The sequence below is a fragment of the Carassius gibelio genome, chromosome A16, assembly GCF_023724105.1.
Source record: "Carassius gibelio isolate Cgi1373 ecotype wild population from Czech Republic chromosome A16, carGib1.2-hapl.c, whole genome shotgun sequence".
NCBI lineage: Eukaryota > Metazoa > Chordata > Actinopteri > Cypriniformes > Cyprinidae > Carassius > Carassius gibelio.
Window position 1 is genome coordinate 4,709,296 of NC_068386.1, and position 19,273 is coordinate 4,728,568.

At 36.6% G+C, this 19,273-nt stretch overlaps 1 protein-coding gene across 12 annotated transcripts in view; it reads left to right on the plus strand.

The window, feature by feature from the left end:
• LOC128030996 (regulating synaptic membrane exocytosis protein 2-like) overlaps positions 1-19,273 on the plus strand; it is a 139,674-nt gene continuing 120,401 nt past the window's right edge. For 7 of the 12 annotated variants that reach the window (XM_052619153.1, XM_052619155.1, XM_052619147.1 and 4 more), the window contains exon 1: positions 612-791. In XM_052619153.1, coding sequence (XP_052475113.1) covers positions 646-791 — 146 coding nt within the window. In that variant the 5' untranslated portion in view covers positions 612-645. Of the gene's footprint in view, positions 792-19,273 lie in introns of all 12 variants that reach the window. The other 5 variants (XM_052619145.1, XM_052619149.1, XM_052619150.1 and 2 more) reach the window with 3 other exon arrangements.

Here is a 19,273-nt window from a genome sequence, read left to right on the forward strand (position 1 = left end):
ACAATACCAATTGGGATTCTATGTCGCTGCATCCATTTTTGTGTATTTAAGATATCTTCAAGGATTTCCAAACCTGGAGAAAAGCGAGGCACCTGTGCAGAGGGACTCAAAAGGGAAGCAAACATTTATTATGAGATGCAAAATAACTTGTCCAGGACGATGACAGCGATGGGTTAGGAAGGATTGAACAGGATGATGGCCAAATAAAAGGCAAGAGGCGATTTCACATCATCACTGAGATCTGGAATAACAACTGAGATCTGCTTATTTTATTGACAATGCATCGCTGCATTATTTTTATTCCCTTTGTGTTGAGGAAGAGGAGATTTTTAAACAGGAATACGATAATTTCAATAGCCATTGCCTTTAAAGGACCAGCTGTGTCCCTTCTTCTATTGCTCAAAGAATGATTGATGTAATTGATCTAAAATCTAAAAGAGCTTATCATTTCAATAGTAGTATTATAACTTAACCACCTCTGTTAGTGTTTTAAAACATCATAACGTTCATCAGAGATACTGCTGTGGGTCATGATGCTTTGATTCCTGATTCCTACCAAAACCCACCGAAGATTGATCAAATAGACCTTGCATTCATCATGGATTAAGTCTGGTTATTGATCTTCTTTAGCATCGGCGTGTAAAGATGTCAGCTCCAGCCGTGCCCCGCAGCGGGCCTGTCCTGCCGGAGATGCCGGACCTGAGCCACCTCACCGAGGAGGAGAGGAAGATCATCCTCGGTGTCATGGACAGGCAGAAGAAAGAGGAGGAGAAGGAGCAGACCATGTTGAAGTAAGAGAATTACGGATCATATGTATGTAAAAATACATCTCGAGCTATTGGTTGAAGGCTGGTGTGAATGGTCTCTGTTCGTTTGGTTTGACAGAGAGAGCCCGAGTGTCAGAGGTTTAGTGGTGATTCTCAGTGTGTCTATTGGTGAGAATCACATTTGTGTTTATTAGTCATATGGACATCAGACTTCCGCTTTATTCTATTGGCTTTGTGATTGTATTTTGCGCCGTTATCGCCTTTACTAGTGCACACTCCATAAGGACAGTTCATAGTACAATAGCACGCTGTTCCAGTTTAATCGATGTGAATATCTAATGTTGTTTTGACCTGAGCATTGTCTCTGCGGCGCCAGACATTTCAGCACCATGGCGCTGTCCGCTGACTTACAAACCCACTGAATGAATGATTATTCTCAGTTGGGAAATATGAAGAATTTCACTTTATTTTCAGTATAAATGCAAATGAATTTAAGACGAATGCAGTCATAGGCTTTTAGTGGTTGGATTTTGTATGAAATATGTTCTTGGGCACATTTGTGGATGTTTAACACAACTGTCTAATCTACAGAAATAGAGGAAATAGTTCCATTTTGTAGGTGTTTCAAACTATTTGATGCCAGGGACCCCTAGATATTATTATTACGACCTTGTGAAGGTCTCTGTCACTTAAATTGTAAAGACAATGTATATTTGAAAGTATAATGGTACATTTATACTTTATGAAAAATAGTATTATTAAAAACAACATTGCTTTTGTGTTGTCGCTGTATTAAAGCCAAAAGTGGTGATCAAAATATTATTTGGAAAGTATCACAGCGTTGACAGCATATCTTTTCCTACCTTCAAAGTAATGTTAGGTGTGTACATTTAACGAATATTGTACGAAGGCTTGACATTAGTATAAAAGAATCATGATTAATCCCATGATTTACAATCAGTCAACAGTATTTTTTTCCAAAATGTTCACTATCACCCTTTTGTGACCCCCTGAGGGCCATAGGCTTAAAAACCCTGCTATATACAACCAAGCAGAAGGTATGTATTTTGTATGCAAACTAAGATTCTTTATTAGGGATATATCAAATAAAAAAACTGAAAAAAAAGATTAGTGTAGAAATTATTTTCACTCCAAAATGGAATGTTTCATTCCATTTCTTTGTAGCTATTTGTAAAATGTTCTATTTCAAAGTAAATACTTAAATAGTATATTCTTTTAAAATAATTCCAATGCTCCAGTTATTTATTTACAGCGTTGAGCATTACTTATGAGCTTTATCCTAAAGACCTGAATTGTTTATTAGTAGTAGTATAATTTAAGCAGCCCTTTTGTGTGCAATAAATATTTAGTTGATCAGTTTTATGTTGGTGATTCCAGGCTTATTGAAAATGTTTCCTTCTATTTGCAATGACTCTTAAAACATAGTAATTTTCTAAGGTAAATTATGGCTTATCTGATATCCCCTAGTCATTGGTTTGGTAACTTTGTGCAATAAATGAATGCACAGACTCTCCAGGATTCAAACAGGGAAGTATTTGCTGTGCAATGTCTTTAGCTCATGGATTTTTTGTGAGGGTGTATAGACGTGCTTCTATCATTAAGTAAATATTAATACTGCAGCATGGAAATAGTCGATTCGGTGCAATAAGTGAAGTAAACATGAGTCACAGATATAAAGCCAACTGCCACCTCACTGCTTGTGTGTGTTAGGTGAGTCACTTGATTCCTCCCTATTAACACACATACACCATTCATAGTTTCGAGAGAGATGATGTTAGCCACTCAAGTGCTGATGTCACGTAAGGGAGGGATGATCGTTGGTTAGCATCAGTGACGCTGTCAGAAGCCCTTTGATCTTTTCTAGAGTAGTGTGCAAATGGCTGGTGTAGAGTTACACAACAACACGGTGGCTTGTTGGCCTTTGACTGTTACTTATACTGAACAGTGAATGTGCAGAGCTGCTACCTGAGTCATGTGACACACAGCCTGATCACATTCTCATCACTGGTCCACAAGGCCATGCCTTCATTTGTGTGTCATATCATAATTTGCGTTATTTTTTTCTACTAAAGTCCCTCAGGTTAATCAAGGTTTTATGTGTATAATTTTCCTGTTTTGAAGTTGAAAAGGCTACTTTCACTATTGTATATTTAAGACTCTGTGGAGATTGTATTACCTCCTTTTGAATTAAACTGTGCCTTTAAGACTTCTATGTATGATAACTTGCATCAGTTGCTCACCAATGGATCCTCTGCAGTGAATGGGTGCTGTCAGAATGAGAATCCAAACAGCTGATCATAATTTTGTTAATCAGTGCATCTTTCTGATGTTGAGGATGTTCTGAATGAGCGTCTTTGTAGCTTAGTCTCTGTAAATGTTCTTCTTGGACTGGGAATGATGTTTTGAGTTACAGTATGTTATTATGTATTTGGCATTTGCTTATTAGTGTTTATGGACTTCTCCTGAGTTGCTCTGGCTCAGACTTTGTCTAGTCCAGGTGGCAATGGAGAACAAGCAAGATAACTGGTCGACTGGTCACTAATTAGCTGTGGTTTTTTGCACCATAAATCTCTGTATCCATGGTAGCCAAGCCACAGGATGTTCCAGGATGTTTTTAAAGAGTCGTACACGTAAATATACATGCACGTGCACACACACACACACACACACATACACAACAGTGGCTGTGAGCCAACTCAGGAAATCCTGGGAGAATGAAGAGACGAAGAAGCCCTCTGTAGAAAGGTTTGCCAACTTCCTGTCATCTCACTGGAAGAGCAACAAAGAAATTGAAACATATCCAGCAAGAGAGACAGAGAGTGAGGGAGAGTTTTAGTAGCTGAAAGTGAGAGTGTGCCAGGGGAGGTGATATAAAGTATGAAAGAAACAGAAAGAATGAGAGACAGGGTGTTTCGGAGATTTGACTGAGAGAGATTGCATTGAGGAAAGCAGTTGTTGCTGATTTGCTGTGCTATTGTTCAAGAGCTTGCACTTCTCCCTCTGGTATCACTAAGGCCTAACAAGACTTGTACTTGACTAAACCGGTATGGCTTCATTTAATGCTGATTTGTTTGTTTGCATGTTTCATACTTGTTTTATCATTTGTTAACTAGTCTCACTGATTATGACATCTTGTTGCAGCACACACAAGGAGAATCATCGCTGATTTTCTTCCCCCCAATCCTAAACGTACATGCACTACAAGATTTGATAATCATGGTGAATCAGACACTACAAGATATAAGATTATCATGCCCGAGGTAGTGCCTCATGTGATCTGACTCAGCAGATCATCATTGACATTTCAGCAACTCATTTTTACATATGTTAGCAGCGTTCTACACTCACTCGGTATGTTCAAAACTGAGGCGATTTCACCCCGACGCTTCTCTTTGTCCTTACGGATGTGGTACATTGTTGACATATTACACAGACACTCAAACACTTGTGTTATTTCAAAACTTCCACAAGCAGTATCCTCTATCTCTTCTATCCAGTTCTTATGTAATCATAGCCTTGATCGTCCTGGTTTAAAATCCTAAATATCAAACATGTTTGATATGAAAGGGGGAGGCCCTGATTTGTTTGAGAGCAGATTGGGAAGTGCAAGATTCGATCTGTAAACGCCTCATATTACCAGATCATCCGCACCAAACATCGGAACTAACCAAGGTGTCTGAGACTAAAACTGTTTTCCATCAGTAATCACAGGAATCCTTTCTCAAACCTTTCAGTAGATACAGAGGAGGTGAGGAACACTGTGGCCTGAATAGTAGACTCACTCATACACACATGGCATCCCCCACTACAATGTAAAGAGCTGAGTGAGATCCCCCTCCCCCACACACTCATCGTGGTTGCCCTCATGGGGACAGACCACAGCGAGGCTCGATCCACGCCACAGAACACACACCAACTGTCTCTGTCCTGCTCATTAGCATCTTCTAATGAGCAGGACATATGGGATGTTAAAGAATTAGTTCACTCCTGAAAGAAAATTTCCTGATAAATTACCACCCCCCCCCCCCCCCCCCCCGTCATCCAAGATGTTCATGTCTTTCTTTTTTCAGTCAAAAAGAAATTAAGGTTTTTGAGGAAAACATTCCAGGATTTTTCTCCTTAAACAACGAGTTGAAGGTCCAAATTGCAGTTTCAATGCAGCTTCAAGGGGTTCTAGCTAGTTAGCAAGGCTTAGTTCTTCATCTGTGTTCTGTGAATCAAAAAGGTAGGGAAGGGTGAGAACCTTTTATTTCTTTTTGACCGAAAAATGAAAGACACAAACATCTTGAATGACATGGGGTGAGTAAATTACCAGGAAATTTGAATTCTGGAATGAACTTATCTTTTAATGGAATGGTTTGTAAAAGCACCGAATGTTGGTCAACCAGAGGTTGATCTGCCTACAGTAGGTTGCAGCCTTCCGAGACAGTATTCTAAAGTGGAATCTTAGATGTGACTGATTTGAAACGCTCTACATATACAGAAGTGCAGGATTTCCCAAATGGGGGTTTGGGAAGGAATTGCAGGGGGTTAGTAAGTTTATGAAAAGCTAATAATTAATAAAACCGAATGCACAATTTTTATATGTAATTTGGGCTGCATAGTTAATTGAAATAAAACAACTATTGCGATATAGCTTAGTGCTATTATAATATGAAGGGCTGCGATTTAAATAAGTATTCATGTTTCAGAGTGAAGTGCAGATTTTCTGACTTTTTTGTGGTAAGAAGTTTATGGCACGTCTCTGGTTTTCTGACAAAATAAAAGCTTGAGAATTTGAATTCTTATAACCTTTAAATGTTTGGGAATTATTAATAAAAATTTAATTTACAATTTTATGTTATGTGACCATTAATCGTCATCAGAGGCATGTGAAGATGTTAATGTTAATTTATTAAAATATTAACTTAAAATCTCAGGGGGAACTTTAAGTAAATATCTTGCATCTTATATTTTGCCTCCATTTTTAAAGAAAAGTGGGTTTGGGAGCTCCTGCAATAATCCATCATAAAAATCATGCTGCTCACATAAAGAAATACTTATTTTAAAATAATTAGTATAAAATAGATTATTACATACACATTTCCAATGATTTTCAGTAATTATTTATATGTGGATTTAAAATGTAATTTTTTCTAGACTGGTCCACCATTTTTTTTTTTTTTTTTTTTTTTTCACGGAGCTTGTTGAAATGCATTTTAGGATTGCATGTCTTAGAATGCAGTATGATTAAGTTAACGAAAGGCCTTTGTGTATGGAGTGAGCAATATTATGGCTGAGAAGGACTTCTCTGTTTGTCCGCATTAGCTTTGTCCGCCTCTCGTTTCGACTTGCCTTCCTATTCATGACTCGCTCATGTTCCTGTCACCTAGCATTACCTATTCTCTCATTTCTTTCTCTCAGTTTATATCTTGTTTATATCTTTTCTATTGTAACCGCACCTTCTCTCCTGTTGCCCACACTTTTATTGCACGTCATCACGTGTTTTATTTTACTATTTTTCATTCATTTGATGTTTTGTTTCAGACTCTGGTGAGATGAAAGTATCCATCCAAAATGGCAGACAAGGTGAAAGCTGTGTTGTTGGACCTTTATTAATTGCATCATTAGCTTATCAACACGTAACTCTATTGAATTCAGTTTTTGAATTGTCTTCTGTGTTGCTGCTGATGTATAGACACTATCAGTCAATTGAAGGTGAAATAAAAAAAAATCTTAAAAAAATGGAAATAGAAATTTTGCCTTAGCGACAAAATGAAATAATTATTTTTTTGGCAGAAATGGTAAGAGTACTGTGCTACTTAAATGATCCATTGAAAATAGCCACAATGCAGTGCTCCTGACCTGACTTCTCAGCTTCATGAGGTGAATGAGCCAGAAGTAATTTAACCTGTTATTTTGAATGCTCAAGATCAAAGACAATTTTGTTGACTACAACTGAATAACTGAACTCAAACCAACATGCTGTGATACGCAGTGTATGAGTAAATCTGAACCCAGCCAGTTTCCTGTGCAGAGGAAGCGCCCAGCGTGAGTGTAGTACACTGAGCAGTACGTCACCCAACACTGCTGCCGTATAGTGGCGCCGCCGCTATTGCATAAGACTGACCCAGCACAAACTGATCAGTTTGCAGCATTTAGAAATGTTCTGCCACAAATGCAGTATGCCTTGATGTTTCTCAGTTTGTTTTGCATATAGATAAAACTCCATAGTGCTTACTATGGAATCTAGCAATTGCGAGTTTACATTAAGTCACATATTTGATTTAATTTGTATAGATTTAAGCAGATCCCACCAATAAAAATGGTCTATTATTTCTTTCTTCATGCATGTTTATAGTGCTGTTGTGATCAGTTCATCGCTGGAAATTATTCTACATGATCTTCATAATCCTTTGGCAAAATTGAAAAACGTGCTCCATCTCTGAAATAACAAACATTTTCAAGTGATGTCACATTTTCCATAGTATGTAATGCCCACATGATGCAGTCAGTGTCTGGTAGATAAAATCAAATATCCCTGAATATCCTGCTTCAGTTGGAAACAAATCAGATTTCCAAAATAAAATGACGTGTTTTTCTTTCCTGCGTCACTAAAGGATATGTTAAGAGAAGGATAGTGATGCAATGGAGTGATATGGGTCTTGTGTGTGCTGCCCAGTCAAAGTGAGTAGAGAAATGTGAGAGTGCGACGTGGCACTGGTTCATCTGAAACTGATTGCATGCAAATCCTGAAGAGCCTCACGTTATTCATTGAGTCTGGTTGGGTAGTATAAAAACTTAGAGTCAGATCACAGTGCACTGGGCAACATTCACCTCCCATGATACCATGGAATGACTGATTGATGAGCAGATGCCAACCACACTTGGTTGATACTTTAAACATCATGGTTTGCCTTTTTAGAGTCCATGCCTTGGCAACAGAATCGCCATTGGCTAGTAAACTTTAGTTTACTCGCCTATATATATATAGAGAGAGAGAGAGAGAGAGAGAAATTAGAACTAACCATGAAAATTGATGCATATTGTCATTTTGACAGAAGTTAGGTCATTGTTAATCATTTAGAAAGGATAGAAAGGAATGCGAATCAAAGGGATACTATTGTTCTTGTGCAGCCCACAGCCAATAGTGAAAATCTCTAATGTAATCAGCAGAACTCCACTGATCTATATGGATTTATTCAGTGTGCAGTGGTCTGCCACGGTGGGCTGGGCTTAGTTTCATGCAGTCAGGCTTTAAACTGTCAGCATAAAGTCAGTCTAACGTGTTAGTTTTGTGTCATGCTTTTTAGGAACGTGTCTATATGAAGTAGACGACATTACTCTCATTGACCAATGTGTAAAATGTGGCAATGAAGTCTCTTTTTTTTTTTTCTTCTTCTTTTTTTTTGCAGAAATGTCATCAGTATTTGTCCGAAACCTATTATTATGTCTCTTGTCATCTGATGTTTGTTTTTTGTTTTTTTACGGACTGGTAATTTTTTATTTTTATTTTTTATTTTTATTCAGTCCATGGACTTGTTCCTTACTTCTACTTGTGCTGAAACACAAGATGTTTGCAATAATGTGCGATCAGAATTTGTTTGTCCATAACTAGTAAGAAATGATTCAGACTGAAACACTGCCCTTCAAAACGTTGGTGTCGGTACATTGTTTTTCTATTCATTTTCTATTCAACTTTCTATTTATCAAAGAAGTTTCTACTAAATTATATAGCAGCAGAACAGTTTTCAACGTTGATAATAATAAGAAATGTTTCTTGATCATGTGACACTGAAGACTGGAGTAATGATGCTGCAAATCAGCTTTGTATCACAGGAATAAAATGCATTTTAACAAAAAAGTTATTTTAAAGTGTACTTACTACTTTTTTACTATATTGTAGATTAAATAAATTCATCTTTGGTGAGGCACTTTATGGTACCTCTCATAATCCCATGAACCTCAAAGAACTTAGTATATAATTTTTCCACAAATGTGGTTTATTGTAGTATCCTGGTAACCTGTAAACTTAATTATTATTATTTTTTTTATGTGTAAACCTTGCATCCTGTTTTAGTAACTTGTAAAGCTGGCCTATCAGTTTGTAACTGGTTATTTCAGCAGCTCTTGCTGCTTTATTGTACATTATGTATCAGACGGTCAGTGAGCAGTCAATGGGCGGTCCGTCTGAGATTAGATTGTGCTGGTCTGTGACTTTGTAAGATCAGATTCAGCACCCTGGACAGCAGCCCTGGGAGCTGATGTGTGAATCTTTAAAGGGATGGTTTACCCCCCCCATATCCCCCCCCCCAAAAAAAAATAATTCAGTCATTTATTCACCCTCATGTTATTCCAAACCTGTATGGTTTTCTTTGTTCTGTAGAAGACAAAAGAAGATATTTTGAAGAATGTTGGTTCTAAAATGGTTTTTGCTACCATTGACTATGGACAAAAAACACTATGACATTGGTCACCTACATTCTTTAAAAATGGCTTCTTTTATGTTCCACAGAAAAAATAAAGTCAGATCTGGAATAACTTGAAGGTGAGTAAATGATGAAAAATTTCCTTTTCAGGTGATCTGTTCCTTTAATAGACTGAGTATTTGTTGCTGCATGACACCGTGGCAGTCGACTGCTTATGTAGGATGAAGGCTTCTTTGGATATAATTTATTTGGAAATGATAGGTGTCCAATGTCTGACCCAGTCCGATCGGATTTGGTGACCACACTAATGACTTTTTGGCACAGCTGTTACTGTGTGTGTGTGTGTGTGTGTGTGTGGCCACATTAACACGTGTTAAGCACACTGACAGCGTTTAACTTACTGGTGACTTGTTCTGGACAGGGACAGGAAATTGCACTCTCCAACAATGCTGGAGGTATCTATTACCGCTCTATTGTTAGTCATGTAGGCTATTATTGTAACTTAGTCTTGAGAGATGCTCCCGCACCCTCCCCCAACCCACAGGCGTGACAACAGCACAACTGTGTGTGTGTGTGTTACTCTGTGTGTGACTGAGTGAGAGACCCAGTAGAGCTGAAAGGATGGTTCTTACATTTCAGTTTATATGCATGCTTGCTGTTTATATCACTGCTTAAAAATGTCTGAATGTTATTGCATTAGATAAAATATCAAGCCAAGTGGCATACAATAAATCATACTTATAAATAAAAGCTATTCTTCTCAGAATGACTGATTTTCAGTTTGTTTCCAGATGATCTTTAGTGGTTGTATGAATGTTCTCTAAGTGTTTTAGTGGAGTGCCACTTAGTTTATCACATATTACATTTCACATTGTGTACAAGGTAAAGATGTGTTGTTTCAAATAAATGCTGTTCCTTTTAACTTTCTGTACATCAAAGAATACTGAAAAATAGGTAACACTTTATAGTAGGGATGCTCATATTAACCATTTAACCGTTAAAAAAGTAAGAAAAAAAAAAACAATTAATGCTGTTTAAATGGATTAAAAGGTATTTTTGTAAGTATTCCCTCACCAAAGAAAAGTATGCTATACATATTTGTTTACCCACAGGGAAAAAACACCCAGGGGATCAGTTTAAAAGTAGCCCGATTCCGTGAAAAAACATGGACTTTGCAACCCTGCATCCAACATGAGCTTGACTGACCAGGTTGATAGTAGGATAGATGGCTGCAGACCATGCTGGAGTATTTGCTGCTCAGCAGATCCTGAAGTCACTGACACATATTTGATTTTGTAAGATTAAATGTGCTCCTTTACACTGCGTGTGTGTGAACGTGAAATCAAAAGTGAACAGTGAGCATACATTCAAAAGCGATTTCAATACCCGCATACTGAAAGCGCAAAAATTATAAACAATAAAAGAATGTTTGCACGAGCGGCCACAAAAATTTCGGTAGCAAAACACACATTGCTGGAACAGGAGGTAATGGTCAGAAATTCAGTGGGAGCCACATTACGAATCAGAGAAAATCTTCAGTGCAGAGCTCTACTCCTGACTATCTGCACAGCATGTTGAAAATTTAGACTAATTCTTTTTGTATTGATTATTTTTAATAAAACCTAGATGCTTTGAGGTATGCCTCCTATTTATTTTTGTCTGAAGGAAAAAAGACTCTTTCTTTAGGTTTTGGAGTCCATTTAAATTTAACTAATGATTCTAGTAATAAGCAGAGTGGACAAATAAAAACACTGACCCACAAATGTTTTATTTGTTGCCGTAATCTCCATTTCCATTTGGCATTTACACACTCATCATATTGATTGTTTGTGTTTAGGTTCAAGTCATAGCATCTGCTTATGGATCAGCAAAGTGAACGTGAGTTTCTGAAAGCTGGATGCATGGGGTGGTCGCGCTAAATGTGGGGAGGGATTTAAAGCTGTCACTCAAAGGTTAACCGGGGTCTGCCGTGACCAATCACGGTGCTCCGAGCTCAAATGAGATTGCTTTTTGATCCAGATGCCACGGTGGAACCGATGACAGCTGGAATCGAGAGCTCCCCCAGCGCTAATCCTCTTTTGAAGGGAAATAAGTGTTCAAGGGAGGCACTTCTCCTGCCATCCTGCTGAATGGTCCTAATGAACAGGTGTCTGCCTCTGACGGGCCGCCTTGAACTCGGCTGCTATTTCAGGCATCGCAGTCTGAAGACGAGCTGTAAATTTAGTTTGCTTTTGGCTCAAGAACAGCCTTCATTCTAGCGTGCAGTTATGCCACATTGAGGCTGTGTTCCGAAACCCTAGGAAGGGAGCATTTAGAGGTTTCAAAAGGTAGACAACTTAATTATGCTGCCGCCTTTTGATCAGTTTTTTTTTAAGGCCAATTGCAGCACAAATAATTTTGGAACTGTAAAAATAATTAAGAAGCAAGCATTGGATTTCATTAAATACATTATTAATGATGCTGACAGACATCAAATAGTTCACTCTGATTGGAAATTTTAACTCGATAGCAACTTACTAAAACCAAATTCTTTTAAATTCAGCCTTAGCTGTGTGGCTAATGGAGTTTTTTGTTTGTTTGTTTGCTTGTTTTTTTGTAGTTTTTTGTAAAACATGCAAAATCATTGACTTACGAGGATGCTATGCATTATAGGCAGTAGGCAGCTAGATGACGTAATAGATTCTGGAAGTGAGCCTGTTCTCACACTCACACATATACTCTGGCTATTAATGCATCTTGTGTACTGCATTTGAATCAAGCATGTGTGTTTATTCAGTGGCACTCTGTGGTCTCTCAGATGGTTCATGGAGGTCGTGTTGATTCTGCACCTGTTGCGACACATGCACAAACAGATTTCCACATTCATAAAAATGAACTGGCCTCCTGCTGTCCTTCCACCTGTCACACACTGTCCTTTGCCGCTCCCGCTCCCCTCTCTCCATCCAGTGCTTTTCAGCACCATTGCTCCTGTCTTCAGTGTCACATGATCCTTCAGAAACATTTGCATTTGATATTATTATCAATGTTGAAAACAGTTGTGCTGCTTAATAGTTTTTCTGGAAGCTGTTGTACTTTTTTCAGGATTTTTTGGGTGATTATAAAGTTCAAAAGAACTTTGTGTAAAATGTAAATATTTTGTAACAACGCAAAAGTCTTTAGTCTTTTTTTATTATTTATTTTTATTTTGTCTTTGCTGAATAAAAGTATTAATTTCTTTAAAAAATATATATATAAATCTTAATGACCTCAAACCAAACAAAAGAATAGACATGAAATGTCACCCAGGGCATTATTTTTATTTTTAATTATTTTAAATTATTAAAAACTGTGTTTTTACGCTTATAAAAATTTGATAAAATGTACTTGCCTATATGTCATGTATTTTGAATTCCACCTGTGTCAAAAGTATGCTAGGATGATGTACTGAACATAGCCATTGCTCTTCTTCCGACTTTACTTTTTACTTAAAAATTAATCTAAATGCTTTATCAAGCTGTACATTTCTGCTTTTAAACACTCTGGTCAGTTTTCCTGCTACAGTTCAGATGAAGTGGACCACTGCACAATTTAGGTAACCCAGGATTTTTCCTTTAAGCTCAGGCTGAAGGTTGTGGAAGCTGATGTGTTGTGGTGGTGATGGCAGACAGGAGAGCGCGGGCGCTGCCAGCTCCCCTGACCAGCCCAGACTGCCACACTGGCGGCTGTAATTGTGGAGTAATTATGCCCCATGCAGAGATTCAGATCTGTGTTATGTAACAGGACTTTCCTCTTCTGTGCATCGCTGACAGCGGGAGGCCAGTGTGTCCATCCATATACACACACACTCACACTTTAGACAGAGCAGCGATTTAGTGCTAGTTGAAAAATGGGTCATATTATGCATTTCATTTAATTATTTTCTCTGTTTTTTTTTTTGTTTTTTTTTTTGCTGTTGTATTTTTAAATCCTTATGTAGTTATTGGCCGCTTTGCATTTGAAATGAGCAACAGCACTAATTCAAGGGCTGCGGGTCAGAGTTATTTTAGTATTATTTACAGTATATGCTATTTTAATATTTTGGCTTAGGTTTTATTTTGATATTTTGAGTCCTTTTTATTTTTTGTTTCATTTTTAGTAATTTTCATTTCTTTTTTTTTTACCATTTAGGTTTAGTTTTAGTTAAATTTTACTTTATATTTATTTCCAGTTAGTAGTTTTAGTGCTTCAACTTATTGCTACGAGTACTAAAGTGCTTTCACATGTTTCTTCAGAACTGATTTAAATGTATGGCCACAGATGGAGCTGGTGGATGTTAAATTGAAAAAAGCAGGAATACTCCCTTAAGAGGAGCGTGCTGAGTGTCTACTGGTGAGAGGTGGGTGTGTTATTTAAAGTGATGAGTCAGCTCTCATTCTATAGCTGTCACATCAATGAGGCCTCTGTCTCCACCTCCACTCAAGAGCACCACAGAGAGAACGGAGAGGGTTGAGGAGGAGCGAGGAGGACAGTCATTTGAGCTTAAATTAACAGTCTGAGAACAGCTAAGAAAGAGGGATAATTTGGTTAGAACATCGCTAGTAAGACTTGCAAGTCACATCTAGTGGAGTTTTTATGCAATTTAACACGACAACACCGTGCAAATCTGTGACTGAAACCGAAGGAAGTTGCCTCACCACATAGTCGAGCTATATACAAAACAAAATGTATATTATTATTATTATTATTATTATTATTATTATTATTATTATTATTACTTCAAGTTTGAGACTGCTGCACTTTTTTCCTGTGTTCCAGATGCAGAGGTTGACATCTGTTTCTTAATATTTAACCATTAGGGGGCAGTGCCACACAGTTTTACAATTTTGCACAAAATGTTTCAGGAGATAATCTAACCATTTTTTACTTCTAGTGTTTAATTTCTGCCCCCTTAAACTCACACACAAATGCACAGATGCCAGACAGGTAAAAAGAAGCGAGTCCACATTTAGCAAAACATTATCTGAAACGGCGTTGAATGCTGTCCCAAAGGATTGATATACAATTTTTCCAGGACTTCTGAGTTATGGAGTTCATTAACCCTCTTTCCATGGAGTAGATTTTATTGTATTCATGTGTTAATTCAGTCTTAAGTGCAGCACATTGAGTCTGACGGACTGTGTGTTATTGGCAGTGCTTTATTTTATTTTATTTTATTTTTTACTTTTTCTGTGTCCCTGTCTATTTTCTGTTGACCTATTATCTATTATTTACTTATTTTTATTTTAAATATTTGTAATATTTTATATTTGCATGCTTCTTGTGTTTACATGTTTTCATTTTGTGTATATGTTTAAAATTATCATGCTCATATATGTTTGCATATTTAATTCTCATGTAGTGGCGAAATGGTTGGTATCATATAAAATCTTAAAAATGTTTATTTTTAAAACCTTATCTTTTTTCACAGTAAAGCTATATATCATAACATATTTTTGCTGAAAAAATATGATTATTGATTATATGTATTTGATATTTGATTTATATATAATCAAATCAAAAGGTAAGATATCAAATTAGGAATTGGGGAATACCTTTGTTTTAAAAAAAAAAATCTGTCTGTAAACCTCCCTCGGTAACACAGATATGACTAAATTATGATTAAATTTTTTTAAGCCATATCTCATCATGCTGCCCAGCACATTACATATATTGCTCTTTATTTTACTGTTATGTTTTTTTATTATTTTCCCATCCTGCTCTTATGTTCACTTATTTATGTTTTTATTTCTAGGATCAATGAAGATCCAAAGTCTCAGCCAGTCCAGTAAGTAACTCTCAGTCAGGTCATTTTTCCACAAAAGCTGCAGAATACTCTTATACTGGCAAGTCAAATTATAATCAAATCAGCCAAACCATTAAGTTAACAAACAATAAAGGGGCAGAACTTTCTTTGTGGCTCAAATTCTGCAGTTTTTGTCCATGTACAGATTCTGTGTAGGCCTAATCTTATCTAGAGACCTCAAGGCTTTGATATTCCCGTCTTGCTGGTTAGTGGCGTGTGCATTTGTTGTGGCTTTCTCTGTGATTGGCAGCTCTTTTCCCTTCCTCTCTCTAGTGATTGGCTGCCTGCAGTCTGTCATGGCTTCATCTGAAAAGCTTTTGGCAGCTTCATCCACATATAGGTTGGATGCACCAGTCCTGCTTTATTTTGCTTGTTTGTCGACTCTGTGAGTTGCACATCGACACTGTTTGATCTCTTTATCTGTATCCGTGGACACATGACTGTATCCCTGGCTGATGGATGCAAAATGCATTTAACTTGCTATGGCTTCTCTGCTTCCTTCTCCAAGTTTTTCCATCTCTCAGTTCTCTGTCTTTGTATTTCTCTTTTTAATGTTCTACATTCTCTAGTCTCACATAACCATATTTTTCAGCAAATCTGTTTTATTTCAATCAAAACCAAGAAACGCCCGCTTAAAGAGATAGTTTGACAGACATGTACAGCAACCAGCACAGCACATTTTGTTTGTACATTTCATTTAGGGGCAGTTTATATAAAATAGTTTTTCAGTCCGCAGTGGTCAAAAACTCTGGGGAGAATTGCACAGCATTTCCTACAAGTTCAGCTATGGAAAATGCTGGGAAATATAATGGAATTGATTTGCACTTTTTTAATTAGAGTTTTTGTTTGTCCAAAAGTGATAAATATTGTTTAATAAAATAAATAAATGCTCATGCATATTTAGTTAACTTTATACTAAGTGTGTGGGGGGGGGGGGGGGGGGGGATAATATATTGGAACTAAACTGGGCAACTTTGAAAGTGATAAATCTAGTTATTTATTCATTAAGTCAATTTTTTTTACAATGATCTGGTACATCATGGATGGGATGAAAACCGGTGTATTTTCACTACCTGGCGTAAAGCTGGCCAATCAGATTTGAGCTTGCCAGATTGAGAAAGTGTCCAGTTTTGTGTGTAATGTGGATGAGCTTGTCAGTGGGCTGAGATTTGGCTGTCCCTGTCTTTCTCTCTGTCTTTCTTTTTCTCTATCCCAGTAGTTTTAGCAGCTGTACATGTGTGTGTTTCTTATGAATGTAGCTGCTCTGTAGTTGTCATGATGATAATGGCGTGTGTGTCGACCGGAAGCAGACGTGTTGAACGGATTTTGAGGTGCGCTGTCTGCTTGTTCATACAGGTGGTATCCCTTTAGTGGAATCACTGATCTGGTTAATAATGTTCTCCAGCCTCAGACAAAGTCCCAAATCCAACCGCAAACAGAGCATCCAAAGGAGCGGGAGACGTGAGTAAAACTGAATGGATTTATCTTTGCCCTCAACCCACACTACATTGCCCAGCCAAACTTTGAATTATGTTGCATTTCTGTGTATATGTTTCCTCTTTCACCTATCTGACTATGAAATAAATGTTCAAGGGCCATCAGTTCACAAAAATGTTAAATGAAATTAGTTGATGATGAATTAATCACAGTTAATTACAAAATTTGCTGGTAACACAATAAGATTAAATTTGTTAGCATTAATCAACACATTAGACATTATGAATTAACAATGTCTTTTACAGCATTCGTTAATTATTCATTTTAATAAAATTTATAGATAGATGGATAGATACAGTTTAATATAAATGTTAGTTTGTTGTTAATTGCTAATTAATGCTCATTTACTCTTTTATAATAAATGTCAAATGTTTTTGTATTTTAAATATTTTTGCATTGGCTTATTTCATATAACTCCCCCTTATTTTAATGTATATATTATAAAGCTATTTATTAAATTTAACATGTACACACAATATGAAATAATATATTCATGTTCATTCATAATAATAATTTATTATTTGTAGAAATAATGCATGTATTATTATATGCAGAAATGAATATCAATAAATGCTGTAAAATATTATCTGTTTGCTTCATTCATTATATCTTTTTGAAAACTTACCAGTTTTAATAATTGAAAGATAAATTAAAGCCATTACATTATAGTGGAAAATAGAATATATTCAATAGTTTAAGTTGCAAGTTTCATATGGGTAGATAAATTGAGTTATTATTTTTATGTTATGTATATTTTATGATGTAATTTTTTTAGGTTAAATATAATCAGTTAGGCTAAATGAATGTGATTATTAGACAGGCCTTATTTATTATCTAAAATACTAGCTACTACAGGCATGTTTCGCTCATTATGGCCCATCAGTTTGATTTGAATACGAGATCTACATAGAGACCAGCATTAAGCACGGGTTTTGTATTACATGAGGAGTCGACTACAAATTGTAAGTAGCTTAAATGGTAAAGCGCAGGTCTTCAGGTGGCTGCAATGTCACTCATAAAGGGAGTGCGTATCAGTGTACTGGCTCGTGTTTCTTTGACTTCTCTATCTGCTGTGTGTCAGATGAGACGTGACGAATGGCGTATGATTATACTATGGGTTATGCATCTCTTGAGGTGAGCTGTGCTGTGGTCTCCAGCTGTCTGTAATGCTACCTGAGCCAGCGCACCTGCCAGACCTCTGGAGCTCCTCCAGCCTTCCCATCATCCACCTGACTGCTGTCTGGAGCCCGGGTGTATATGGGAGGATAGATGCTGGGTTTAATGTCAAATCTGACATGTCATTCCAAACACATATGATCTTGTTTTCTGACAGAAGACTGTCTTGTGACATGGATTCAAATCTAATATTGCATTTACTAAAGGATATCTGTCGTGTATCTGAGATGGCAGCGTGGGGTCAGACAGTGAGTGGTACTGTATATGCACATGTTCGGAGGGTCAGAGGGGCAGAGGTCACGGGGTCGGTGAAAGCAGACCTGCTCATTGGTGTGATTTGATCTTAGAGGGGTGAAAGGTCACTGACTTAAAAAGGAATCATGACTCTACGGTGAACGGTTTGGACAGTTAGCTTCAGAAAGTTAGTATCTGCTTGTAAGAAGCCTGTTTTTTTTTTTCTGTTGATGGCCAATGGAAACCAGTGGTAGTTTAAGTGTTAATTTGGTATTTTTGGTATATATATATATATTAGTTTTCATTTTACCTTAATTATGCCTTTAATTAATTATATTATTTACTATAAGTTAATTTTAACTTTTTAACTTAATTTTAAACTTCACTTAAATATCAAATTTACTATATCATTTTATGTACTTTTGTCATTTTTATTAATTAATATATATTTTTTTATATTACTATTATATTAATTTATTTTAGTTCAGTTTAATTAAGCTTTAATACTAAATTTTTATTTACAGTTAGTAACTGAAGTTCCTCAATGTACTTATTACAGCAACATTTGTAATTTTCATTTAGTTGAAGTCTTTGATTTGATTTGATTTTAATTTATTTTTTATTTATTTATTTATTTTTTATAGTTATACTATAGTTTTATAGTTTTAGTTTTACCAGTGACCAAATGGGCTAAATATGCTATTGTGATGTATGGGAATCATAATGAATAATTATCTGAGTATTACAAACTTATAACAAACTATATATGGGAAACATATAACATGGCTTGTCAAAAAAATAAAAATAAAATAATAATAATAATTATTAGTTTATGCTGAAGTCAAAAACAATAAGTTCAATGACGTTTGTGTTCATTAAATTTACACGAAACAAACTCCTTTGCATTAAGCATTCAAACTCTCCTGTCAGAGATAGAGATTAGCAGCTTGAGAACGTGTTCAAGTTTGGTGGGAGGTGGCCAGGTGAATTCTGGGTAACACTCAGGCATTCTGTTGTAGTAAATAGATCAGTGTGCTCAATAATTCAACCTGCTAATGAATGTTGCAGGGGCAGATGTGGGACCAAACCTCCTTTAATCGACAGATTATGGTGTTAGCCCCCAGTGTTCAGTTTCCACGGCTACGGTTGATTGACAGCGGACATACAAAATGCATGTGTGTCATGCTTGCATTCAGCTAGCATTTCAGGGTCCATCTCAAGCCTTTGACCCCTCTGCTCTTTTATATTAATGAAGAAAGGAATGTTATTAAACGACACCCTATTATAAAAGTCCCATATAAAAGTCCCATAAACACACAAAAGGCGATCTGCCTGCTCAAGATCAGGTTGATATTTATTTAAATGTATTG